Genomic DNA, 19,317 nt, shown 5'->3' on the forward strand with positions numbered 1-19,317 from the left:
AAAAAAAAAAAAAAAAAAAAATAGAAGGGAACAAGTAAGTTTTCTGACTCAATGACTTTTAAATGTGAAATTGAATTTAGTGCAGTTACTTTCTCTTAAAGTTCATTTGCATGCAGGTGAAAAAAGGTTTCACTGAAGTTGCACCTGGTACACTTTGGGACTGCATTTACGCTGGCACACTCGATTGACACTCTCTCTGATCTCCAAGGGAGTGCCATGCTCCCGGGAAAGCACGCATTTGAGAAAGTTACAGAAAAGCAACCCTTCAGCCAAGAACAGTCTTCCCCAGGTAAGAAACTACAATGATCACTTGACAATCTATAACCTCACTGCTTATAATTCAGGAAATATCTAAGATCATAGTGAATTTGACGGGAGTAAAATTTATTTTTTTAAATCAGCCAAATGTCCCATCTGTACATTTCTCTCATTTTGAGGTAAGCAGCCTTTAGCATCTTTGTATAATTTTATTCAGGCAGACAATATCTTTTTTTTTTTTTTTTTTGAGACGGAGTCTCGCTCTGTCGCCCAGGCTGGAGTGCAGTGGCCAGATCTCAGCTCACTGCAAGCCCCGCCTCCCGGGTTTACGCCATTCTCCTGCCTCAGCCTCCCCAGTAGCTGGGACTACAGGCGCCCGCCACCTCGCCCGGCTCATTTTTTGTATTTTTTAGTAGAGACGGGGTTTCACTGTGTTAGCCAGGATGGTCTCGATCTCCTGACCTCGTGATCCGCCCGTCTCGGCCTCCCAAAGTGCTGGGATTACAGGCTTGAGCCACCGCGCCCGGCCACAATATCTTTTTATACACCTTTCCCCCCCACCAAAAAGTTGCTCCGTGACAGTAGCTGAACCTAAGTGCACCATGGAACAGTTTTTTCTCTCTACGGTCCCTTAGCTCAAGGTTCTAGTTTGAAAGTGTAGAAAAGAGACGCAATAGTTCCGAGTACAGTTTAAAAAGAGAGAGAGAGAGAGAGAGAAAGAGACTAATAAAGATTGAGACACACCTGAAAGCAGGTACTAGGTCATATATGATTTTTACCCCCAGCACCTCAGCAGAAGAGTTGGTAGCTAATGGAACCTCAAACATGTGTACTGAATGAATGTTATCTTTATTGTAGTAAAGGGTATATTCTTGAATCCATTCCTGTTTCTTACACTCCACACCACGTTTTTTCATTGTAATTTTTACCTTTTTTTTTTTTTTTTTTTTTGGCTACCTGGGGAACTTTGGACATGCCTGGAATGTCCTGCCCCAGCCCCTTCTTAAACGGTTGTAAATGGGAGTAAATGGTATCATACTAAGGCCCCAGCAGGAAGTCTGAGTGTCATCTTTAACTCTTTCCCTTACTTTTCCACAACTAATTCATCATCAAGTCTTACTGTTTTTAACTCTGAAAATATATCTGGAGAATCTACCATCTTCTCTCCTTCTGCCCCTGCTGCATCCCAAGCCCTTATCGGTTTCCACCGGGATCACTCTAGGAGTCTCCTATCGGGACGCTGGCTTCCACTCTTCCTGCCTCTAGTCCATTCTCCACTTGGCAGCCTGCAGGACTGTTTTAAGAATGTAAATTGAATGAAAAATTTTCCCTACTTAAAAGTCTTCCTTTTGCTTTTGAATAAAGTAAAAAATGTCTTACCTTGGTCTTCAAGTCCCTGCTGGTCTGACCCTTACCTGCTACTCCCCTCTAATTTTTGTTACTTCCTCACCACTACCATGTAGCCACACTAGCCTTCTTTCAGTGAACCAAATATTATTCAAACATGACTCCACCTCTAGGGAATGATTTTCCTAATTATTCTGCCAAGTAGGGATTCATCCCGAACAGCTACTCCTTGTTATTCTCTATTACTGTATGCTATTTACTTCCTTCAGAGCATTTATCACCACAATTTGTAATCATATTTGTCTGTTTCCCAGATGGCCTGTATACTCTAAAAGGACTTGGGGACTATTTTCTTAACAACTGCATTTGTGCCTATTAGGCATTACCCAGCAGGGTGTGAGACACTTCAGCCACTTGAGAATGCAATGGGCACACGTAAGTGAAGGACGTGTCACCCACAGGACATGAGGGGAAGGAGCTGGGGTCACCCTGTCTCGGAGGCACCTTCCTGCAGCCCCGGCACTTACTTGCTGACAGGCCACTGCTAGCACTCATGGAGCGGCCAGGCTCAGGGCGGGATTTGGTGATAGATGGAATACTGACTGAGCCACTGAATACTGTCCGACTTTCCTGAGGCCGAGGGTTCTATAAACAAAAGCAAGAAAGATATCCTTTAGCCAGAAAGAAACTGATTTTTCTGCAGAGATGTCTATTTTTCACTATAATTACCAAGAAATAAAGTCATCCTAACCAGAATGACACACAGCAAGGAACGGCAGATTATATAGTCTTTCCTACCCACAAAAGTAATAAAAACCTAGCATGAAGTAAATCTCATCCTAATCAGGAGTAAGTACTTATACTTACTGAAATACTCATCAGTAAACAGCATTTTTTGGGTTGTAAAAACAGTAAGTAAAAGTTATATGGTTAGATGTGACAGTGAAGGGTAGAATTACATGGACATTTGCCGATAACTGAAAGTTTTTACCATGTATGACATTTTTATTTGCTCAACAGCTGAGTAAGTCCATTTGGAGAAAATTCTACTAAAATTATATTCTTCTCAGGAAAATGTTTTATTGATGTGATACCAAATGTGCCATTTATAAGTTCACACCCCGGGTCACCAGGCATCTTTACTGACTCACACCAATAGTAGTACTGGGATTAGAAATAAGATGCTGCAATACTCACAAACTAGGTGAAGTTAGTTAATTTGGGACCCTTAGTTTGAAAACTAATTTCTGATGTAAATGGCCTGGATTTGATTTCAAAGGTTTATAAACAGATTTATATACATTTACTTGGAAGATTTATCTACTCCTTACTGATTTTTCCATTTAATTATTGAATGATTTTAGTGTGTGAGGTAGGAAAATAGGCCACAGAATGTTTTTCAAATCACACACACCTAAAGGATAGCCAGAGAGGTGGTGTGCAGGGTGAGCTGTCTGGTTATAGCTGAGAACAGAAAGTAGGCAGCCTCCCCAAAGGCCCCAATCTTTTTCAGACCAGAAGGATGAGATGTTGGGGCTGAAAAAGTCCAGAGGAGGGAAAAATATTTCAATATTCTTTATAAATCCTGCAGAAGGCAAACTACATATACCATGTTATTAACATCTCTTTTAACACTCACAAGGCTTTTCTCCATTTGCTGACATAACCCGAGCCTCATGTAAGCATCTTCTGAAGCAAATGGTCTGGATTTGATTTCTTATAATTTATAAACAGATTTATACATATTTACTTGGAAGATTTATCTACTCCTTATTGATTTTTCTTTCATAGCTATGAAAATGATGGTAATCTTACTAACCTACTGTCAGCCAGCCTCTCCTTCACTGGCTGTTCAAGAGGGTGTGCCATAAAGGCAGCATAGTGGCCGTGAACACAGGCTACAGAGGGATTTGGCCCAATACTCACATCCATGCTGCACAGCTGACTAACAGCAGGGCTTGGGGTCGCTAAACTCTGAGCCCCAGTTCCCTCAGCAGTATCATGGGGATAATAACTGCCTCCTGGGGCTTGTCTGAGGATGAAGCTAATTACACTAGCAAAAAGAAAGCATGTAGCCCAGTCCCACTATGTGCCCTTTCTTTCCTCTGTTCTAGTAACAGCCTCATACAGCTACCTGCAATATCACTTTCAAACTTCCTTTTAGTCACATCAAAACAGCAATTCTGGCCAGGTGTGGTGGTTCAGGCCTGTAATCTCAGCACTTTGGGAGGCTGAGGCAGGCGGATCACGAGGTCAGGAGTTCGAGACCAGCCTGGCCAATATGGTGAAACCCTGTCTCTACTAAAAATACAAAAAATTAGCTGGCGTGGTGGCACGCACCTGTAGTCCCAGCTACTCAGGAGGCTGAGGCAGGAGAATTGCTTGAACTCGGGAGGTGGAGGTTGCTGGAGCAGCCAAGATCGTACCACCGCACTCTGGCCTGGGCAACAGAGCGAGCCTCCATCTCAAAACAACAACAACAAACTCCCAGCAATTCTGCTTGGTGGTGGGGTGATCACAAATTTTACATGTTTAAATAATACCTTAACTCTATAATGGAAATGCAATGAAAAAAAAAAATCACACATTGAAAGCCCTAAAAAAATCAAGTTTTGTGACTTTTCCAAAGGATCAATTTGTTAAGTAAAGCCAAATAGTTTAATTCCAAGTTAAATTATTATAACATGCAACTTTCCTTTGAAAAGAGATGCTCTCTTCATAGAATGCTATAGGCTACCGTTAGTATAGGGTAATCCTTTATCTTTTCTCCATCATCAGAAAATCACACAGATAGTCATAGCCACTAAGACATAACAAAACGTGACTGGAAGATATATTTATTAACCTGGTGTTCTCTCAGTGCTAACTAGTTCATTAAAATTGTTTGCTTTTTTTCTGATTATAAAGGTAATACTCATGAACTGCAGAACATAAAATAATGAAATCATAACAGACCAAAAAAGTCTCCTGTGAATTCACCAGATACTATTAACAATTTGATGTGTTTCCTGCCTATCTTTTCTTCCAACATAATTTCTTTAACCGTTGATGATAGTGTATCATGCTGTTTTCAAATGCAATAGAACACCAAGCTAACTAGTTATTTTTAAAAAATGTTACAACTGTCTGCCTCATTTTACTGTTTCAAAAACACAATCTTTTCTCATCATTTTGGGCTCAGGAAATATTATTTTTTCTTCTAGTAGCTTAACATAGAAAATACATTAGAGAAATTTATTCACATACCTGCCATACATTGATAAACTTTGTGGTATGACTTATGTTTATTCATGACTTATGTTATTTAATGTTAATAGAAATCCATCTTACCTAAATGGTTTTAGAAGTTTCGGTAAGAGAAAAGGCCTAAATGCTTAAGTTACATTTTACAAATTTTACTAAATGTCCTCATACTTGACCTTTAAACATGGAAACCCAGGGGAACACTGTTGGTAGGCACACCGTCCTCTACACTCACCACCTCAGGGTCCTCAGCTTTCGGGCCGACAGTTCATTTGTCCTGGTTATTTAGTAAGCATACGGTTCCCTAGCCTCAGTTCTTTAGTCATCACATAATTTCTTATACTGACTGCTATTACAATAACACTAAACTCTCCAGCATCTAAAATAGTTAGGTGCTGAAAGATATTTGCTGAATAAATAAATGGAAAATGAATAGATTATATCTGCAATCCCAATTTTCTAATTTGAGTATTGAGATTAATTCAGTTGGCAATGTAATTTCAAAATATGATCCTTTCTGTAAAACAGTGTTCAGTTAATATTGCTTTGAAGTTACAGGTCTATGTTTTAAAGATACAAAGTAACATTTTATGCAAACACTTAAAAGATGACTGTCTTCTTTGCTATAATATGATCTAGGTTAAATAATTTAACATAGAATACAATGAAATGGGCATAAATACTTAAGGCTTTTGAGGTTAAAAGAAACAAGCAATAAAGAAATGTACAAATGGGGCTAAAAAATATTTTTTAGTTATAATAAAAGTCTAGAACTGGAAACTGAGTTCCCAGGTGCCATGCAATTGTGAAACTCACTCCAAGGAGAGGTTAGAGCTCTGAGAAAGTTTGCAGCACTGAGCTTTCCTACATGCACCTGAAATGCCTGAGAAAAGGTTATGGCAAAACAACTAAAAAAGGGTCAAAGCCAGCACTCGGGAAAGCATGCATTAATACCACTTGAAAAGCTCCAAAGCATACATTTTGAAGAATCACACATACTGAAAGTTGGCAACTTGTTGGCCCCAAATTTAACCAATGCCATCTACATGAATTTGGTTCATCTACCAAATTTGCATAGTCCATGTAATTCTTGGTGCATTATTTAAAGCAGATGCTTTTTTTTTCTCTAAGAAAATAAAAAAATTAAAACGGAAATAGTCAATGCTAGCAATTCAACAGTCACATTTACAGGAGCAACCCTGTAAGATGCAAGCAACGTGTGAACAACGCAGCCAGGAAAAGCTCAAAGGAGATGGGAATATCTGTTTCAGGCTATACATTTTGTTATTGTTTTTCTGTAAACCTTAATATATATTGATGTTGTCCTTTCCTATAAAACAAACCTACCCTAGAAGAAATAGCAAAAATTAAGGCTACAAAATATACCTGAAACTTAGTAACACTGTAGGCTGAAATAATAAAGGAATGACAAAAAAAAAAGTTTTGTTAAAAAAAAAGTTTATCATTCAGTCAGCTAGAGTTGAATACATTTCATTATAAAGTGACAAGAAACCTAAGCCTCTGGTCCTTTCAAGGTACAAATATGCATAAGATTAGGGTAAGACTTTCATTTGATGGTACGGTATTTCTAGTTATAGATGACTAACTAAAGCAACATTTCCATAGTCTTTTATATGAAAAGTTATTATTTTTTTGAGACAGAGTCTTGCTCTATCACCTGAGCTGGAGTGCAGTGGTGCAATCACAGCTCTCTGTCACGTCGAGCTCCCAGGCGCAAGTGATCTTCTCCCCTCAGCCTCCCAAGTAGCTGGGTCCACAGGCATGTGCCACCATATCCAGCTAATTTATTTTTATTTTTATTTTTTGCAGAAATGGGATCTCGCTATGGTTGGCCAGGCTTGTCTCAAACTCCTAGGCTCCTGATCCTCCTGCTTCAGCCTCCCAAAGAGCTGGGATTACATGTGTGAGCCACCCTACCCAGTGAAAAGTTCCTGATTAACAAATAACAAAATTCCTCTGGAATCCACTCCCTGCAGTCTAAGCAAACTAAGACTTATTTTATCATGGTTAATTTAATTTGGTCAGATAAGATATTTAAGTGATATAATTTAAATGTCAATAACATTTAAAACATTATAATTTAGAATAATTTTATAATACAAGCAAAAAAAAAAACTTCCCATCCTATAGCTAATTTTCTAATTGGAAAATTTCTACATATATAACTACAAAAATTGATCTATTATTGTTGTAAGTTAGGGGACATTATGGGAAGTGATACATGATACAATTCAAACATTTTATTACCTGCAAAACTAACTTCAGAAGATGTTCCCTTGAAGTTACTGTAAGCATACACCACTTGATGGACATATGAATATTCAGCTTTAATGGCCACCAGCTCTCCACCCTACTGTAAAGCCACTGGTAGCAAAGATACAAGCTGAATGGAAGAGACCAACAGCAGCTGCCACAATCCTTCAGAATACAGCATGCTTTCTAAATCTTCCTCTCTCTTTGCTTTAGTTTTCTTACCTTGGATCCTCGTTGGAATTACATGCATTTCAGTAACTCAAAGATTAGTATCTACTTATTTTTAGAATTTTTGTTACTCATTAATATTAATTTTTTAACTTTTTACTTTGGAGATTTTTAAGCTTTTCAAAAAGGGGTTTATTGTAGATAGGTCTGTGCATGGGCTCTACCACAGACTTTAACCTCACTAAATACAAAACATTTCACTGAATTGAACTGGTTATAGGGTAAGGAGCTAAAAAATTCAGAAATTCTGGGAGCCCTTTCCTGTTTGTTTTAATAGAATAGAGAGCTGTTTCTTATGATGCGAAAATCTTTCATTAAACACAGACAAATCTTCAATACTGTGTTTCAAAAATAAAAATTGAAATCTTTCCTATTCCTCCATCTTCTTCCTCAAAATAAGAAACAAATGGAAATGGGAAAGAAAGAAGAGGAAGATAAACAGAGGAATAGGAAGAGGAGAAGTTTGGCAGGAAAGAAATAGGCCAAAGGAAAAGGTTCACAAGATGGCACCATCTCAGTGGTGTTACTTATTAAAGCCAAGCAAAAGGAAATCCATACATGGTTAGTAAAAGTTAACACCTGACTCAGCTGTTCATACCCTCAGAGTCATAAAGCTTGGTGTACCAGGGACAGAGCGTAGAGACGGGGAATATTCAGGGTTTATGGAATCAGGAGAGAGAAATTTTTCAGCAGAATTAACAGTCATGTGATAGATGTGTTCAAAGTTGATCGGAGAGGAGATCAGACCGGAGTGATGATGAGGGGATGGATAAGGGAAACCTGGCTATCAAAAACAAAAGAAAGATGAAAAAAGGCAATAAGGTGATGGAAATGGATTCACATTTCACACAACATGCACATAAAACAAATGGAATAGTATCTTGTATCAGAGCTGAATCCTTAATGAAATACTTTTAGGTCTCAGAAAGTTAAATTTTATAATACTCTTGCCAGTTACTTAAATAGCTGATTTGCAAAAAGATCATTCTTTTTAATAAAATTATTCTTTAATTAAAATAGTTAAGTAAGGAGAATTTGGACTTTTGGAGATACTAGACTTTCAGAGTTTACTCCAGTATTTTCTTATGTAATAACACAATCAAAATATGGCAAAAATCTACCAAACATTAAGGATAGAAAAAGCAAGAAAGAAGCAAGAAAATGAACAAGTGAACCTACAACAGCTTCTAAACAGATGTGTTATGAAACTGCTTCTTTAGAAATATAAAACCATGTAAAACCATTCCCTGATAATGTGTTTGTTTTTACTGATTTTATTTCCTTATAACAGTTAACCATGGAATATACTAATTATTGGTTTACCTTTAAGCAGCCCAAGCTTATTTCCATTTAGACACCCAAAAAGAACATGTTTATTTTCTTAAGTTAAAAATCTTCCCTTCAATGTTCTGGTATATTTTTTAAAAATGAAATAATATAATATCAAAGATATAGAAAAAAGCTTTTGAATCCAAGGACTAATTTTAGAGATAAAAGAACTATTTCTGAATATTCAGGAACCAACACTCAGTAGCCAGTCACCTTCTCTAATGGGAATTTTCAGGATTCAGTTCTTGAAGAACAGTTATGTTTCCAGAAAACATGATCCCTTCATTAGAGGCAGAGGGTGAATGGCATGTTGGAGAGAATGCTAACTGAATCCAGCATGGCATTCATGTTCCCATGAGCTGAGATGAACCTGCTTTGTAAAGAGATTGCATAAATTACCTAGGCTTAAAAGAAAGGCTCCTATGTAAGATCATGTTTTTATTCTAGAGATACGAATAAAATCAGTACTTTCTGAGGTTGTACTGATGTACGTGAAACTCTGACTCTTTAAGCTCCAGGATGCCACTACGCTCGAAAATATATTTTTATTAACAATTTTAGTAATGGATAAAAAGCTAGGAGAAATGTAATGTGCTAAAAATAAATCTTCTAGAGGCAAAGTATTATTCTTGCATCTAAATTAGAGAAAAATTTGTTCTTTATTACAAATAGCAACCATGTATTAAAAACAGTAGATTATTTTAAAAATTCAAGAAAATGAATATAGCATCTATTTATAAGCCACACAAACCATCTTATATTAATTGCTTATATTGTCTTGGCTCACTTAGATACAAATAAAGGTTTGGATCTGACACAGGTATGACTCCCTTAGCCTCACTGCCCCTTCCATACTCAAAAAGCGAACAATTCTGTTTCAAGATCATCTGGCACAAAAGCAACAGAATTAAATTTCTAAAGACATACAATATACTTTCTAAGCTTATAAGTATTTCACAGGAAAGCAATACTGATTTGAATAAATTAAAACATAAACATGTCTGGGACACATGCTCTTTGAATAGATGACAACATGTGGCTTTGGTATTTAAAAACTCACATATGTTAACATTAGATAAATTTATTTCTTCTTTATTTTATGAGACAGTTTGTAATAATTCTATTTCAATGGAAAGAACATATTAACATCTGAGAATACATTAAAATATCACAAGCTTTTCAACAGATACATACACAAGTAGAGGCATGCTTATTATTATTTTCAGACATGCATATTATTATATTTATGAGTGTCTACTCTGAGATGAAGATGGTTCTGGGCACACAGTAAAAGCTCAATAAATATTTGTTAGATGTTTCAATGGATGCCTATAAAAAAGCCTCAGGTTATATGTCCTTTGGTAGTGGAACAGAAAAAAGTCATGTGAAAATAAAATCTGCTTGTGAAGAACAGGAATTCAGACAGAGAAAATCTTCGATGCATACTACATGTACAGGTGAAGAAACAAGTTTCAAAAATTTACACCAACTTCTTGTCTTGGAAATACAAAAGCACTTACGTGATAAGAAAACGTTAAAGCAATGAAAGGCACATTAAAAATGGAATTGCAATGAGAGGGCAAAAAGTCACTTGTGTTAATGCCAAAAAGAACCATTATCATGTGTTAACAAAATTAGGTGACAACAAATACTAAAAATCAAGTAGCCTAATGATTCTGTGGAAAATGCTATCTTATCAATAAAGACTAGACCTTATTTTGAATAAAAAGTAAGATACAGATATTTTCTTTTTATCTCTTTTTTTTTTTTTCTTAAAGTGGTGGAAGGAAGAGGGAAGAAAATATAGAGTAAGGAGGGATCTCTGATATAAAAGTTCTTATAGTGTCTGAAATCTGACATTTTGGCATCAAGGTGCACAGTCTTATTGGATACGAAGGCCTGAAAGAACTCTGGAACATTAGCAAACGGATTTTTCACCTGATAGCAGAAGGACACCAAGCAGAGTAACATTTTGTTAAACACTGTTAATATGTGGGCTAGAATAGAATGTCTACAAAAATTTTCTATAATACTTCTAGCTACATTGTCAGAATGTATGAGATCAAAACATTCTTTTCTGTGTAGTAAAATGAAACAAAAGTGTAAGAAATTTCAATTTTAAAAGAATATCTATTAAAACCTTGTAACTACTGAAATAATTTTATATTGGCTGATGTTTTGTTTTGCAACTTATATATCTGAAATTTGTATCCTGCTATCCCTACATAATGCTAACTACATATTATGTATTGAAAAAACTACTAACTCAATTTAAAAAGTTTTAATTAAAATACTACACAGCACTTGACTTATCAAATATAAGTCATAAATATATTCACATTTCAGTTATCTATCACAACTTAAAAACGTTCTTTAAGGTACTTTGTGCCTGACATTCCACCTTCCATAAGGAAAAACAACAGGCTTTGGACTCTATAGTTACGGTATGTTTACTTCTGAGGACCAGACTCAGGACTTTAAGCAAATGTTCCTAATGGGAAAAGAATGGAGACAAATCTGAGATCTCACTCCCAGGAAAAGGTTGAAAAAAAAAAAAAAAGTATAGCTTTTAAACATGATAGAAAAGTATAACAGTTTTAATATTTCATGTGCTCGACCTGAACATTTTTAAACGTACTATATCAAGATAAGCTGTAATCTAGTTTTGCACTTTTTAAATATTTAGTCAGCAGAGCTAACCCTATTCCAAAAACCTTAGTGATTAATGAGGCTGGTTTGAACTCCATAAAGAAAAGTACATGACTATGAATATATGATAATATTTTGATATTATTGGTAATGGTAGTAAGAATGTCACATTCATTCATAAGCAAGCAGAGCCAGCTGATGAACTGAGATATTTACAATGAAGAACTCAGACTTGAATGCAGATTTTTTTCTCTTCCTATGAAATAAATGCAAACCTCCCTTTAAAAGGTGTTTTTTTAAATTTAAAGAAACTTGACTGCACACTGAACTATATTATCAATCAATTTCTGTCAGTAATAGATGTTTATATCTTCTATCACTGTAGTGTTGATAATATGGTTTAATTAAGACAGATTTCCTTAGAGAGCAATTTGGGTCAAGATTCACAAATCATCTCCCAAATTGCCATGAAATATGAATTATATTTAAAATTCTGTGCAAAATTTAGCAGCTATCACTACCAATCAAAAGGGTCATTTTTAAAGTTTTAATAGTATGCTGAGAGAACTATGGTACTGAAATGTACAGAGCCTGGCTAATTCCACTAATATTCTTAATTTAAACATGACAAGTCTCAGAGCCTAATCTTCATACTGTTAAAACAGAATAGTTCTCCAATGTTGTACTTTTTTCTCTTTTTTTTGAGATACAGTCTTGCTCAGTTGCCCAGTGCAAAGGCAATCATAGCTCCCCACAGCCTCAAACTCCTGGGCTCAGGTAATCTTCCCACCTCAGCCTCCCGAGTAACTAGGACTACAGGCATACATTACAAAGCCCAGCTATGTTTTTATAGAAATAGGGTCTTGGTTGGGCTTGGTGGCTCATGCCTGTAATCCCAGAACTTTGGGAGGCTGAGGTGGGCGGATCACGAGGTCAGGAGTTCGAGACCAGCCTGACCAACATGGTGAAACCCCATCTCTATTAGAAATACAAAATTAGCCGGGCATGGTGGTGGGCGCCTGTAATCCCAGCTACTCAGGAGGTTGAAGCAGGAGAATCGCTTGAACCTGGGCGACAGAGGTTGCAGTGAGCTGAGATCACACCATTGCACTCCAGTCTGGGTGGCAGAGTAAGACTCCATCTCAAAAAAAAAAAAAAAAAAAGAAATGGGGTCTTGCTTATGTTGCCTGGGCTGGTCTTTAACTCCTGGCCTCAAGCAATCCTCATGTCTTGGCCTCCCAAAGTGCTGGGATTACAGGCATGAGCCACCACACCTGGCCTATGTTATACTTTTTCATGTACAACTGACCAGGTAATGTTTGTAACCCCAGGCAAAGGAAAAAGATTTAATTTCACAACTATCGGAGAGATGTGACCATTAATGAACAAGCTAATGTGGTTCCCTGGGAAGAAAAAAAAAAAAAAAAGAGTAGGCCAAATATCTGTATTGATTTGCTAATATGTAGTGAAATTTTAGTGATTTGGTAACCACATTCCAAATTTGGTATAGAACCTCTCCAAATCTGGTAGTTTCTTCCACCAACAATAGTAAACTTAGGCATGGGAGAAATTCTCCAACATGGAACTAAATAAGAACTTGATTTGTTTGGCTTTTGACAGATGTCTAAATTTTGTGTTTTGTTCATCAGGTATGTCATCATGTATCTTAGACATATTGTGGTATACTGAGAGAAACATTTCCTCATTACATTCACATATCCTTTGAAGTTTACGCATAAGCCTATTTATATTCCCCCCGACATCTGCACTTTTTTACATTCACTCTTAATTCCTCTTACCATGGGCAGATCTTTCAGGATCTGTATTCCATCTCCAGGACCCATGTGTGCTATGTGGTTAAAATTAGTTGGATTAGAAATTAATTTATTTCTCATTTCTGGATCTCGTAGCATTTCCCTGTAAAACAAAGCATCTGTTTAGACACTGTTTCCATAGTTAATTTACGTAGCTTATGAAAAAAATTAAGCACACTTAATTTTCTTAATAAAAATACAACTGTTAAATCTCATTAATAAGAATATAATTAGAGTAACAGAATATACTCAATTAAAAATTTACTTCCTTAGAAGGTTTTGTTTTAAATTTTAAACACAATATCTTATGATTTTTGGTGGAAAAGTAGAGAGGGTATTTTCAAATACTTAAGACATCAAAGAAGCTCTACTCTATTTTACATATAATTCTGAACATTTTACGTATCTCTTTAAAAATGATAACACTTAAAAAATGGTCTTATATGTAACTGTAAATACTACAATCTTACTTCTGTTTGCTCATGAAGAGAAAAGTCTGAACTTCTTAGACATATACAGGTTTACTGTATGCACAGCTATGTCCTATGCTTATATTGTAGAAAGGTACACAATCCAAAAATATGACTATTCCATATATACAGAGAAGTGAATAAGGTGAATACAAATATGGTACTTTAATCTGGTGCATACTCACAATTTTGAGAATATTAATTAAAATGAGACTGAGAAGTTACATTCATTATTGCAGTTTTTGACACCACAGATGAATGAGATTTTCAGATACCCAATTTTCCTTCCAAATCAAATACAGTATCATGACCAAGTAGTCCTTCAGATGTAGAAGCAGGCATGGATGATAGTACAGGTTAAATATCTACCTCCTCTGCTGCATCCTTTCCTCTTCTGGGACTCTGAAGGAATAACGTCGCTTATTGTTAATATTTCTAACCATTTGTTTCCGACTATTATCTGATGTTTCAGGAACTACCAGTTCGTCCCCTTCTGTTAAAACGAAAAAATACAAACGATAATGATGTTCCTTAAACTGTTAAAATGCTTTTCATCTATTAACCTCCAAGACAGTACAAACAATGATAGTACAAGTATATGCAATTCTGGTTTTTAAATGTTGTGTTGATAACCACAGTAAATAACATTGAACAGAACCTATGTAAACAGATAATATGCTGAAAGTAAACATAGCTTACAAAATATACTTTCATTTTTACTTGATTATAAACATAGTATGGCATAATTTTACTAGAAGAAAACTGTACTTGCCTTGGTGTTCTGTCACTCTAATCAGCCACCCCACCCCACCCCAGTACCTCAATACTGTGTTTTCTCTCCCTCCAGGTATTGATTTCAATGGCTTAGGGTGTTGTTAAAGAGCTACTATTGTTACCCTGAACAGTAATCAGGCATAAATGGTAAATAACAATAACAACTATCTTTACATAATAAAAAAATTTCCTTTGCAAGGTTCAATCTATGAGACATGGAGTAAAAAAAAAGGAGCTGTGCTCCCACTACCCTTCCTTTACAAAAGGTAAGAATCTGTCACTATTTCTCCTCTTCTGATCTTGGGGGTAGATGTTTAATCATATACACCTAGCAACCCAGTGACAGTCTTATCTGATGTCAGTTTTAATATCTAAAAGTAAACAAAACTGTCCGCCAGGGACTCCCAAAACATGCTGGGCTATGTGAAAAGAAGAAAAAAATAGACAACTGTATCCATATAACACAACAAAGGGTGTCATTATCTAAATAAGATAAGGAAAAAGAGGAAAGTTTAGAAGTTTTCAACACCCAAAAAGCTGAAGTGAGAAGGAGGAGGTGGGAGAAGCAAAATGAGCCTATAAGAAAATAAAGGTGATAATTAGCAAAAGTGCAACATGATACTCGTGGCATAATAATATGGCTTAGGCAGACTGCTTTCCTAATAATAAATATTTTAAAAATAGAATTATTATTATTTATTTATTTGAGGCAGGGTCTTGCTCTGTTGCCCAGGCTGGAGTATAGCGGCACCATCACAGCTCACTGCAGCCTCGACCTCCTGGGCTCTAGTGATCCTGCTGTCTTGGCCTCCCAAAGAACTGGGATTACAGGCACATGCACCACCATGCCCACTCAAAGAATAGAATTTTTGAAGTGAATTGGGACACAAATTTGGAATTTGAGAATTATGAGGGTAAAGCAGGTCTTGGAGACTTAGGGTGGCAATGGGAGATTTTGGACAGGCAGAGGGCTGCAGGAACACTTTGACTCTTAAGAAATGACAGAGAAAGCAAAACACAGAAAAAGAAAGAACCTCTTGAGATGCGATTTCCTTCCTTTGTCAAAGAAAAAGACAACTACATTAAAATTTTGTCCGGTCCCTCTTCTCCAAGATCTACCTCTACTCTTAGCCTAGAGTAGAAAGATGAAAAAGCATGGGAAGAGACAAGTCGGAATAAATTTTGTCTTACAGACACATAGTGGGTATGAACACATTTATGACCAGCACAGTCACACACAGTGAGAACAGGGTGGAGCCAATCTTACACAAATATGTGGAGTTCCTCTAAGAAACAGAATACAGGCATACCTTGGAGAAATTGCAGGTTCAGTTTGAGACCATATAATAAAACAGGTATCAAAATAAAGTAAGTCACACAATTTTTTTGGTCTTCCAGTGCATAAACATTATGTTTACATTATACTGTAGTCTGTTAAGTGGGTAACGGTACATGTCTAAAAAAAATAACATACATACCATAATTTAAAAATGCTTTATTGCCAAAAAATGCTAACAATCATCTTCACCTCCATGAGTCGTATTCCTGTTGATAGGAGGAGGGTCTTGCCTGGATGTGGATAAGCTGCTGACTGAGCAGGCTGGTAGTTGCTGAAAGTTGGAATGGCTGCAGCAGTTTCTTAAAGTGAGACAACAATAAAGTTTGCCACACTAACTCCTCCTTTCACAAAACATGGTTCTCTGTAGCATAATGATGCTGTTTGACATTTTACCCACAGTAGAATTCCTTTCAAAACTGGAGTCAATCCTCTCAAACCCTGCCTCTGTCCTATCACCTTAGTGAATGTAGCATTCTAAATATTTTCTTGCTTTTTCAACAACGTTCTTAACATCTTCCACCAGGAGTAGATTCCATTTCAAGAAACCATTTTTCTTTTTTTTGCTTACCCATGAGATACAACACCTCGTCCAATCAAATTTATCATGCGATTGCAGCAATTCAGTCTCCACTTCTAATTCTAGTAGTTCTTTTGTTCTTTTCACCACATCTGTAGTTATTTCCTTCACTGATGTCTTGAACCTCTAAAAGTCATCCATGAGTGCTGGAACCTGCTTCTTCCAAACTCCTGTGAATGTCGGTATTTTCTCCTCTTCCCATGAATCACACGTTCTTAATGGCATCTAGAATGATGAATCCTTTCCAGAAGGTTTTCAATCTATTTTGCCCAGATTCACCAGAGGAGTAACTATCTGTGGCAGCTATGGCCTTATGAAATGCGTTTCTTAAATGATCAGACTTGAAAGTCAAAATTTTGTCCATGGGCTACAGAATGGATACTGTGTTAGCAGACGTGAAATTAATCTCCTTGTACATCTCCATCAGAAATTTTGGGTGACTTAGGTGCACTGTCAATGAACTGTAATATTTTGAAAGAAGTCTTTCTTTTCTGAGCAGCAGATCTCAACAGTGGGCTTAAAATTTTCAGTGACATCCTGTAAACAGATATGTTGCCATACAGACTTTGTTGTTCTGCTTATAAAATACAGGCAGAGTAGAGTTACCATATTTTTTTTTTTTTTGAGATGGAGTTTCGCCCTTGTTGCTCAGGTTGGAGTGCAATGGCGCAATCTCGGCTCACCGCAACCTCCACCTCCCAGTTTGAAGCAATTCTCTTGCCTCAGCCTCCTGAGTAGCTGGGATTACAGGCATGTGCCACCATGCCTGGCTAATTTTGTATTTTTAGTAGAGACAGAGTTTCTCCATGTTGGTCACGCTGGTCTAAAACTCCTGACCTCAGGTGATCTGCCTGCCTCGGCCTCCCAAAGTGCTGACATTATAGGTGTGAGCCACTGTGCCCGGCTGAGTTACTGTAACTCTTAAGGGCCTAGGATTTTTTCGAATGGTAAATGAGCACTGGCTTCAACGTAAAGCCACAAGCTGCAATAATCCCTAACAAGAGTCAGCCTGTCTTTCGAAGCTCTGAAGCCAGACATTGACTTCTCTCTAGCTATGGAAGTCCTAGATGGCATCTTCTTCCTTATAGAAGTCTGTTTTAGCTAAACTGAATTTTGTATTGTTCAGTGTAGCCACCTTCATCAATTATCTTAGCTATGTCTTCTGGATAAACTGCTGCAGCTTGTACATCAATACTTGCTGTTTCACCTTGCATTTTTATGTTATGAAGATGGCTTCTTTCCTTAAATCTCATGACCCAAACTCTGCTAGCTTCTTTTCTACTGCAGGTTCCTGATAGCTCTCAGCTTTTATAGAATTGAAGAGAAAGCTTTGCTCTGGATTAGGCTTTGGCTTAAGGGAATGTTGCAGCTGACAGTCTATCCAGATCACTAAAACTTTCTCTGTAACAGCAATAAGGTTGTTTCACTTTCTTATCATTCATGTGTTCTCTGTAGCAGCACTTTTAATTTTTTTCAAGAACTTTTCCTTTGCACTCATGACTTGGCTAACTGTTGCAAGAGGCCTAGCTTGCAGTCTATCTTGACTTTCAATATGCCTTCCTCATTAAGTTTAATCATTTCTAGCTTTTGATTTAAAGTAAGAGATGTGCAACTCTTCAGTTGACCACTTAGAGTCTATTGTAGGGCTATTAATTGGCCTAATTTCACTATTGTTGGTTCTCAGAGAATAGAGAGGCCCAATGAAAGGGAGGGAGACCAGGGAACAGCTGCTTGGTGTTGTATTTCATGTCTCTGTTTCACATTTTGGTAATTTTGGTAATTCTTGCAATATTTCAAATTTTTCACTGTTATTTGGTGAAACCAAAATGTGAAACAGAGACATGAAGCCAACACATGCTGTTGGAAAAACGGCGCCGAGACTTACTGGAGGCAGGGTTACCATAAACCTGCAATTTGTAAAAAATGTAGTACCTGTGCAGCACGATAAAGTGGCACACAATAAAATGGGGGTATGCCTGTATAAAGCTAAGTATGGGTCTTGGAAGTGAAGTATCTAAAGCTTACATTTCATTAACTTCACAAGGTATCCATCTCTGAATGAGAATCACCTCTAAAACCTGAATATCCTTTCTTAAGTCATAATGGAATATACTCTTAGCATAGACTCCTGCTATGTTCACCAAGAAGCCTCTGGTTCCAAGACAATGTACCAATGCACTGAACCAGAAATCAAGCAATTTTGTGTATTCTAGTACTTATAACATAAAAACACACCAACAAAATAAAACAAAACCAACAAAAATAATCACAGAAAAACTTCTGATGGATTTTTTTTCGATAGTAGAAAAGACAAATTTATTGGAGGAATATGGGGTAGGTGGGAGAAAACCATCAAGATAATAATTTCATGGCCAGGCGCTTTGGCTCACACCTGTAATCCCAGCACTTTGAGAAGCCATGGTGGGTGGAACACGAGGTCACGAGATGGAGATCAACCTGGCCAACATGGTGAAACCTCGTCTCTACTAAAAATACAAAAAAATTAGCTGGGCATGGGGGTGCGTGCCTGTAATCCCAGCTACTTAGGAGGCTGAGGCAGGAGAATCGCTTGAACCCAGGAGGCAGAGGTTGCAGTAAGCCGACATGGCGCCACTGTACTCCAGTCTGGCAACAGAGTGAGACTCCGTCTCAAAAAAAAAAAAAAAAAATTCACTACCCCAAAATAATGGGTCTAAACATTTTAATGTGTTTTCTTGAAGCCAATATTTTTACTTATATTTGTCCACTTAAATTATTTTAAATACTGGCCAGGCATGATGGCTCAGGCTTATAATCCCAGTACTTTGGGAGGCTGAGGCAGGCGGATCATTTGAGGTCAGGAGTTCAAGACCAGCCTGGCCAACATGGTGAAATTGTCTCTACTAAAAACACAAAAGATTAGCTGTGTGTGGTGGTGCACACCCATAATCCTAGCTACTCAGGAAGCTGAGGTTGGAGGATCACTTGAACCTGGGAGAAGGAGGATGCAGTGAGCCAAGATTGTGCCACTGCACT

General features: G+C 37.1%; 1 protein-coding gene across 1 annotated transcript in view; it reads right to left on the reverse strand.

Moving 5' to 3' along the window:
• CDC42BPA (CDC42 binding protein kinase alpha (DMPK-like)) overlaps nucleotides 1–19,317 on the reverse strand; it is a 314,354-nt gene that overhangs the window by 11,063 nt on the left and 283,974 nt on the right. Inside the window, exons 31-33 of the mRNA XM_011948976.1 lie at nucleotides 13,982–14,105; nucleotides 13,128–13,245; nucleotides 2,133–2,250 (exon numbers count right to left, since the gene is read on the reverse strand). Of these exons, the coding sequence (XP_011804366.1) occupies nucleotides 2,133–2,250; nucleotides 13,128–13,245; nucleotides 13,982–14,105 (360 nt within the window). The remainder of the gene's footprint in view (nucleotides 1–2,132; nucleotides 2,251–13,127; nucleotides 13,246–13,981; nucleotides 14,106–19,317) is intronic.

Source organism: Colobus angolensis, unplaced genomic scaffold (genome assembly GCF_000951035.1).
Source record: "Colobus angolensis palliatus isolate OR3802 unplaced genomic scaffold, Cang.pa_1.0 Scaffold288, whole genome shotgun sequence".
In the NCBI taxonomy this organism is placed as follows: domain Eukaryota; kingdom Metazoa; phylum Chordata; class Mammalia; order Primates; family Cercopithecidae; genus Colobus; species Colobus angolensis.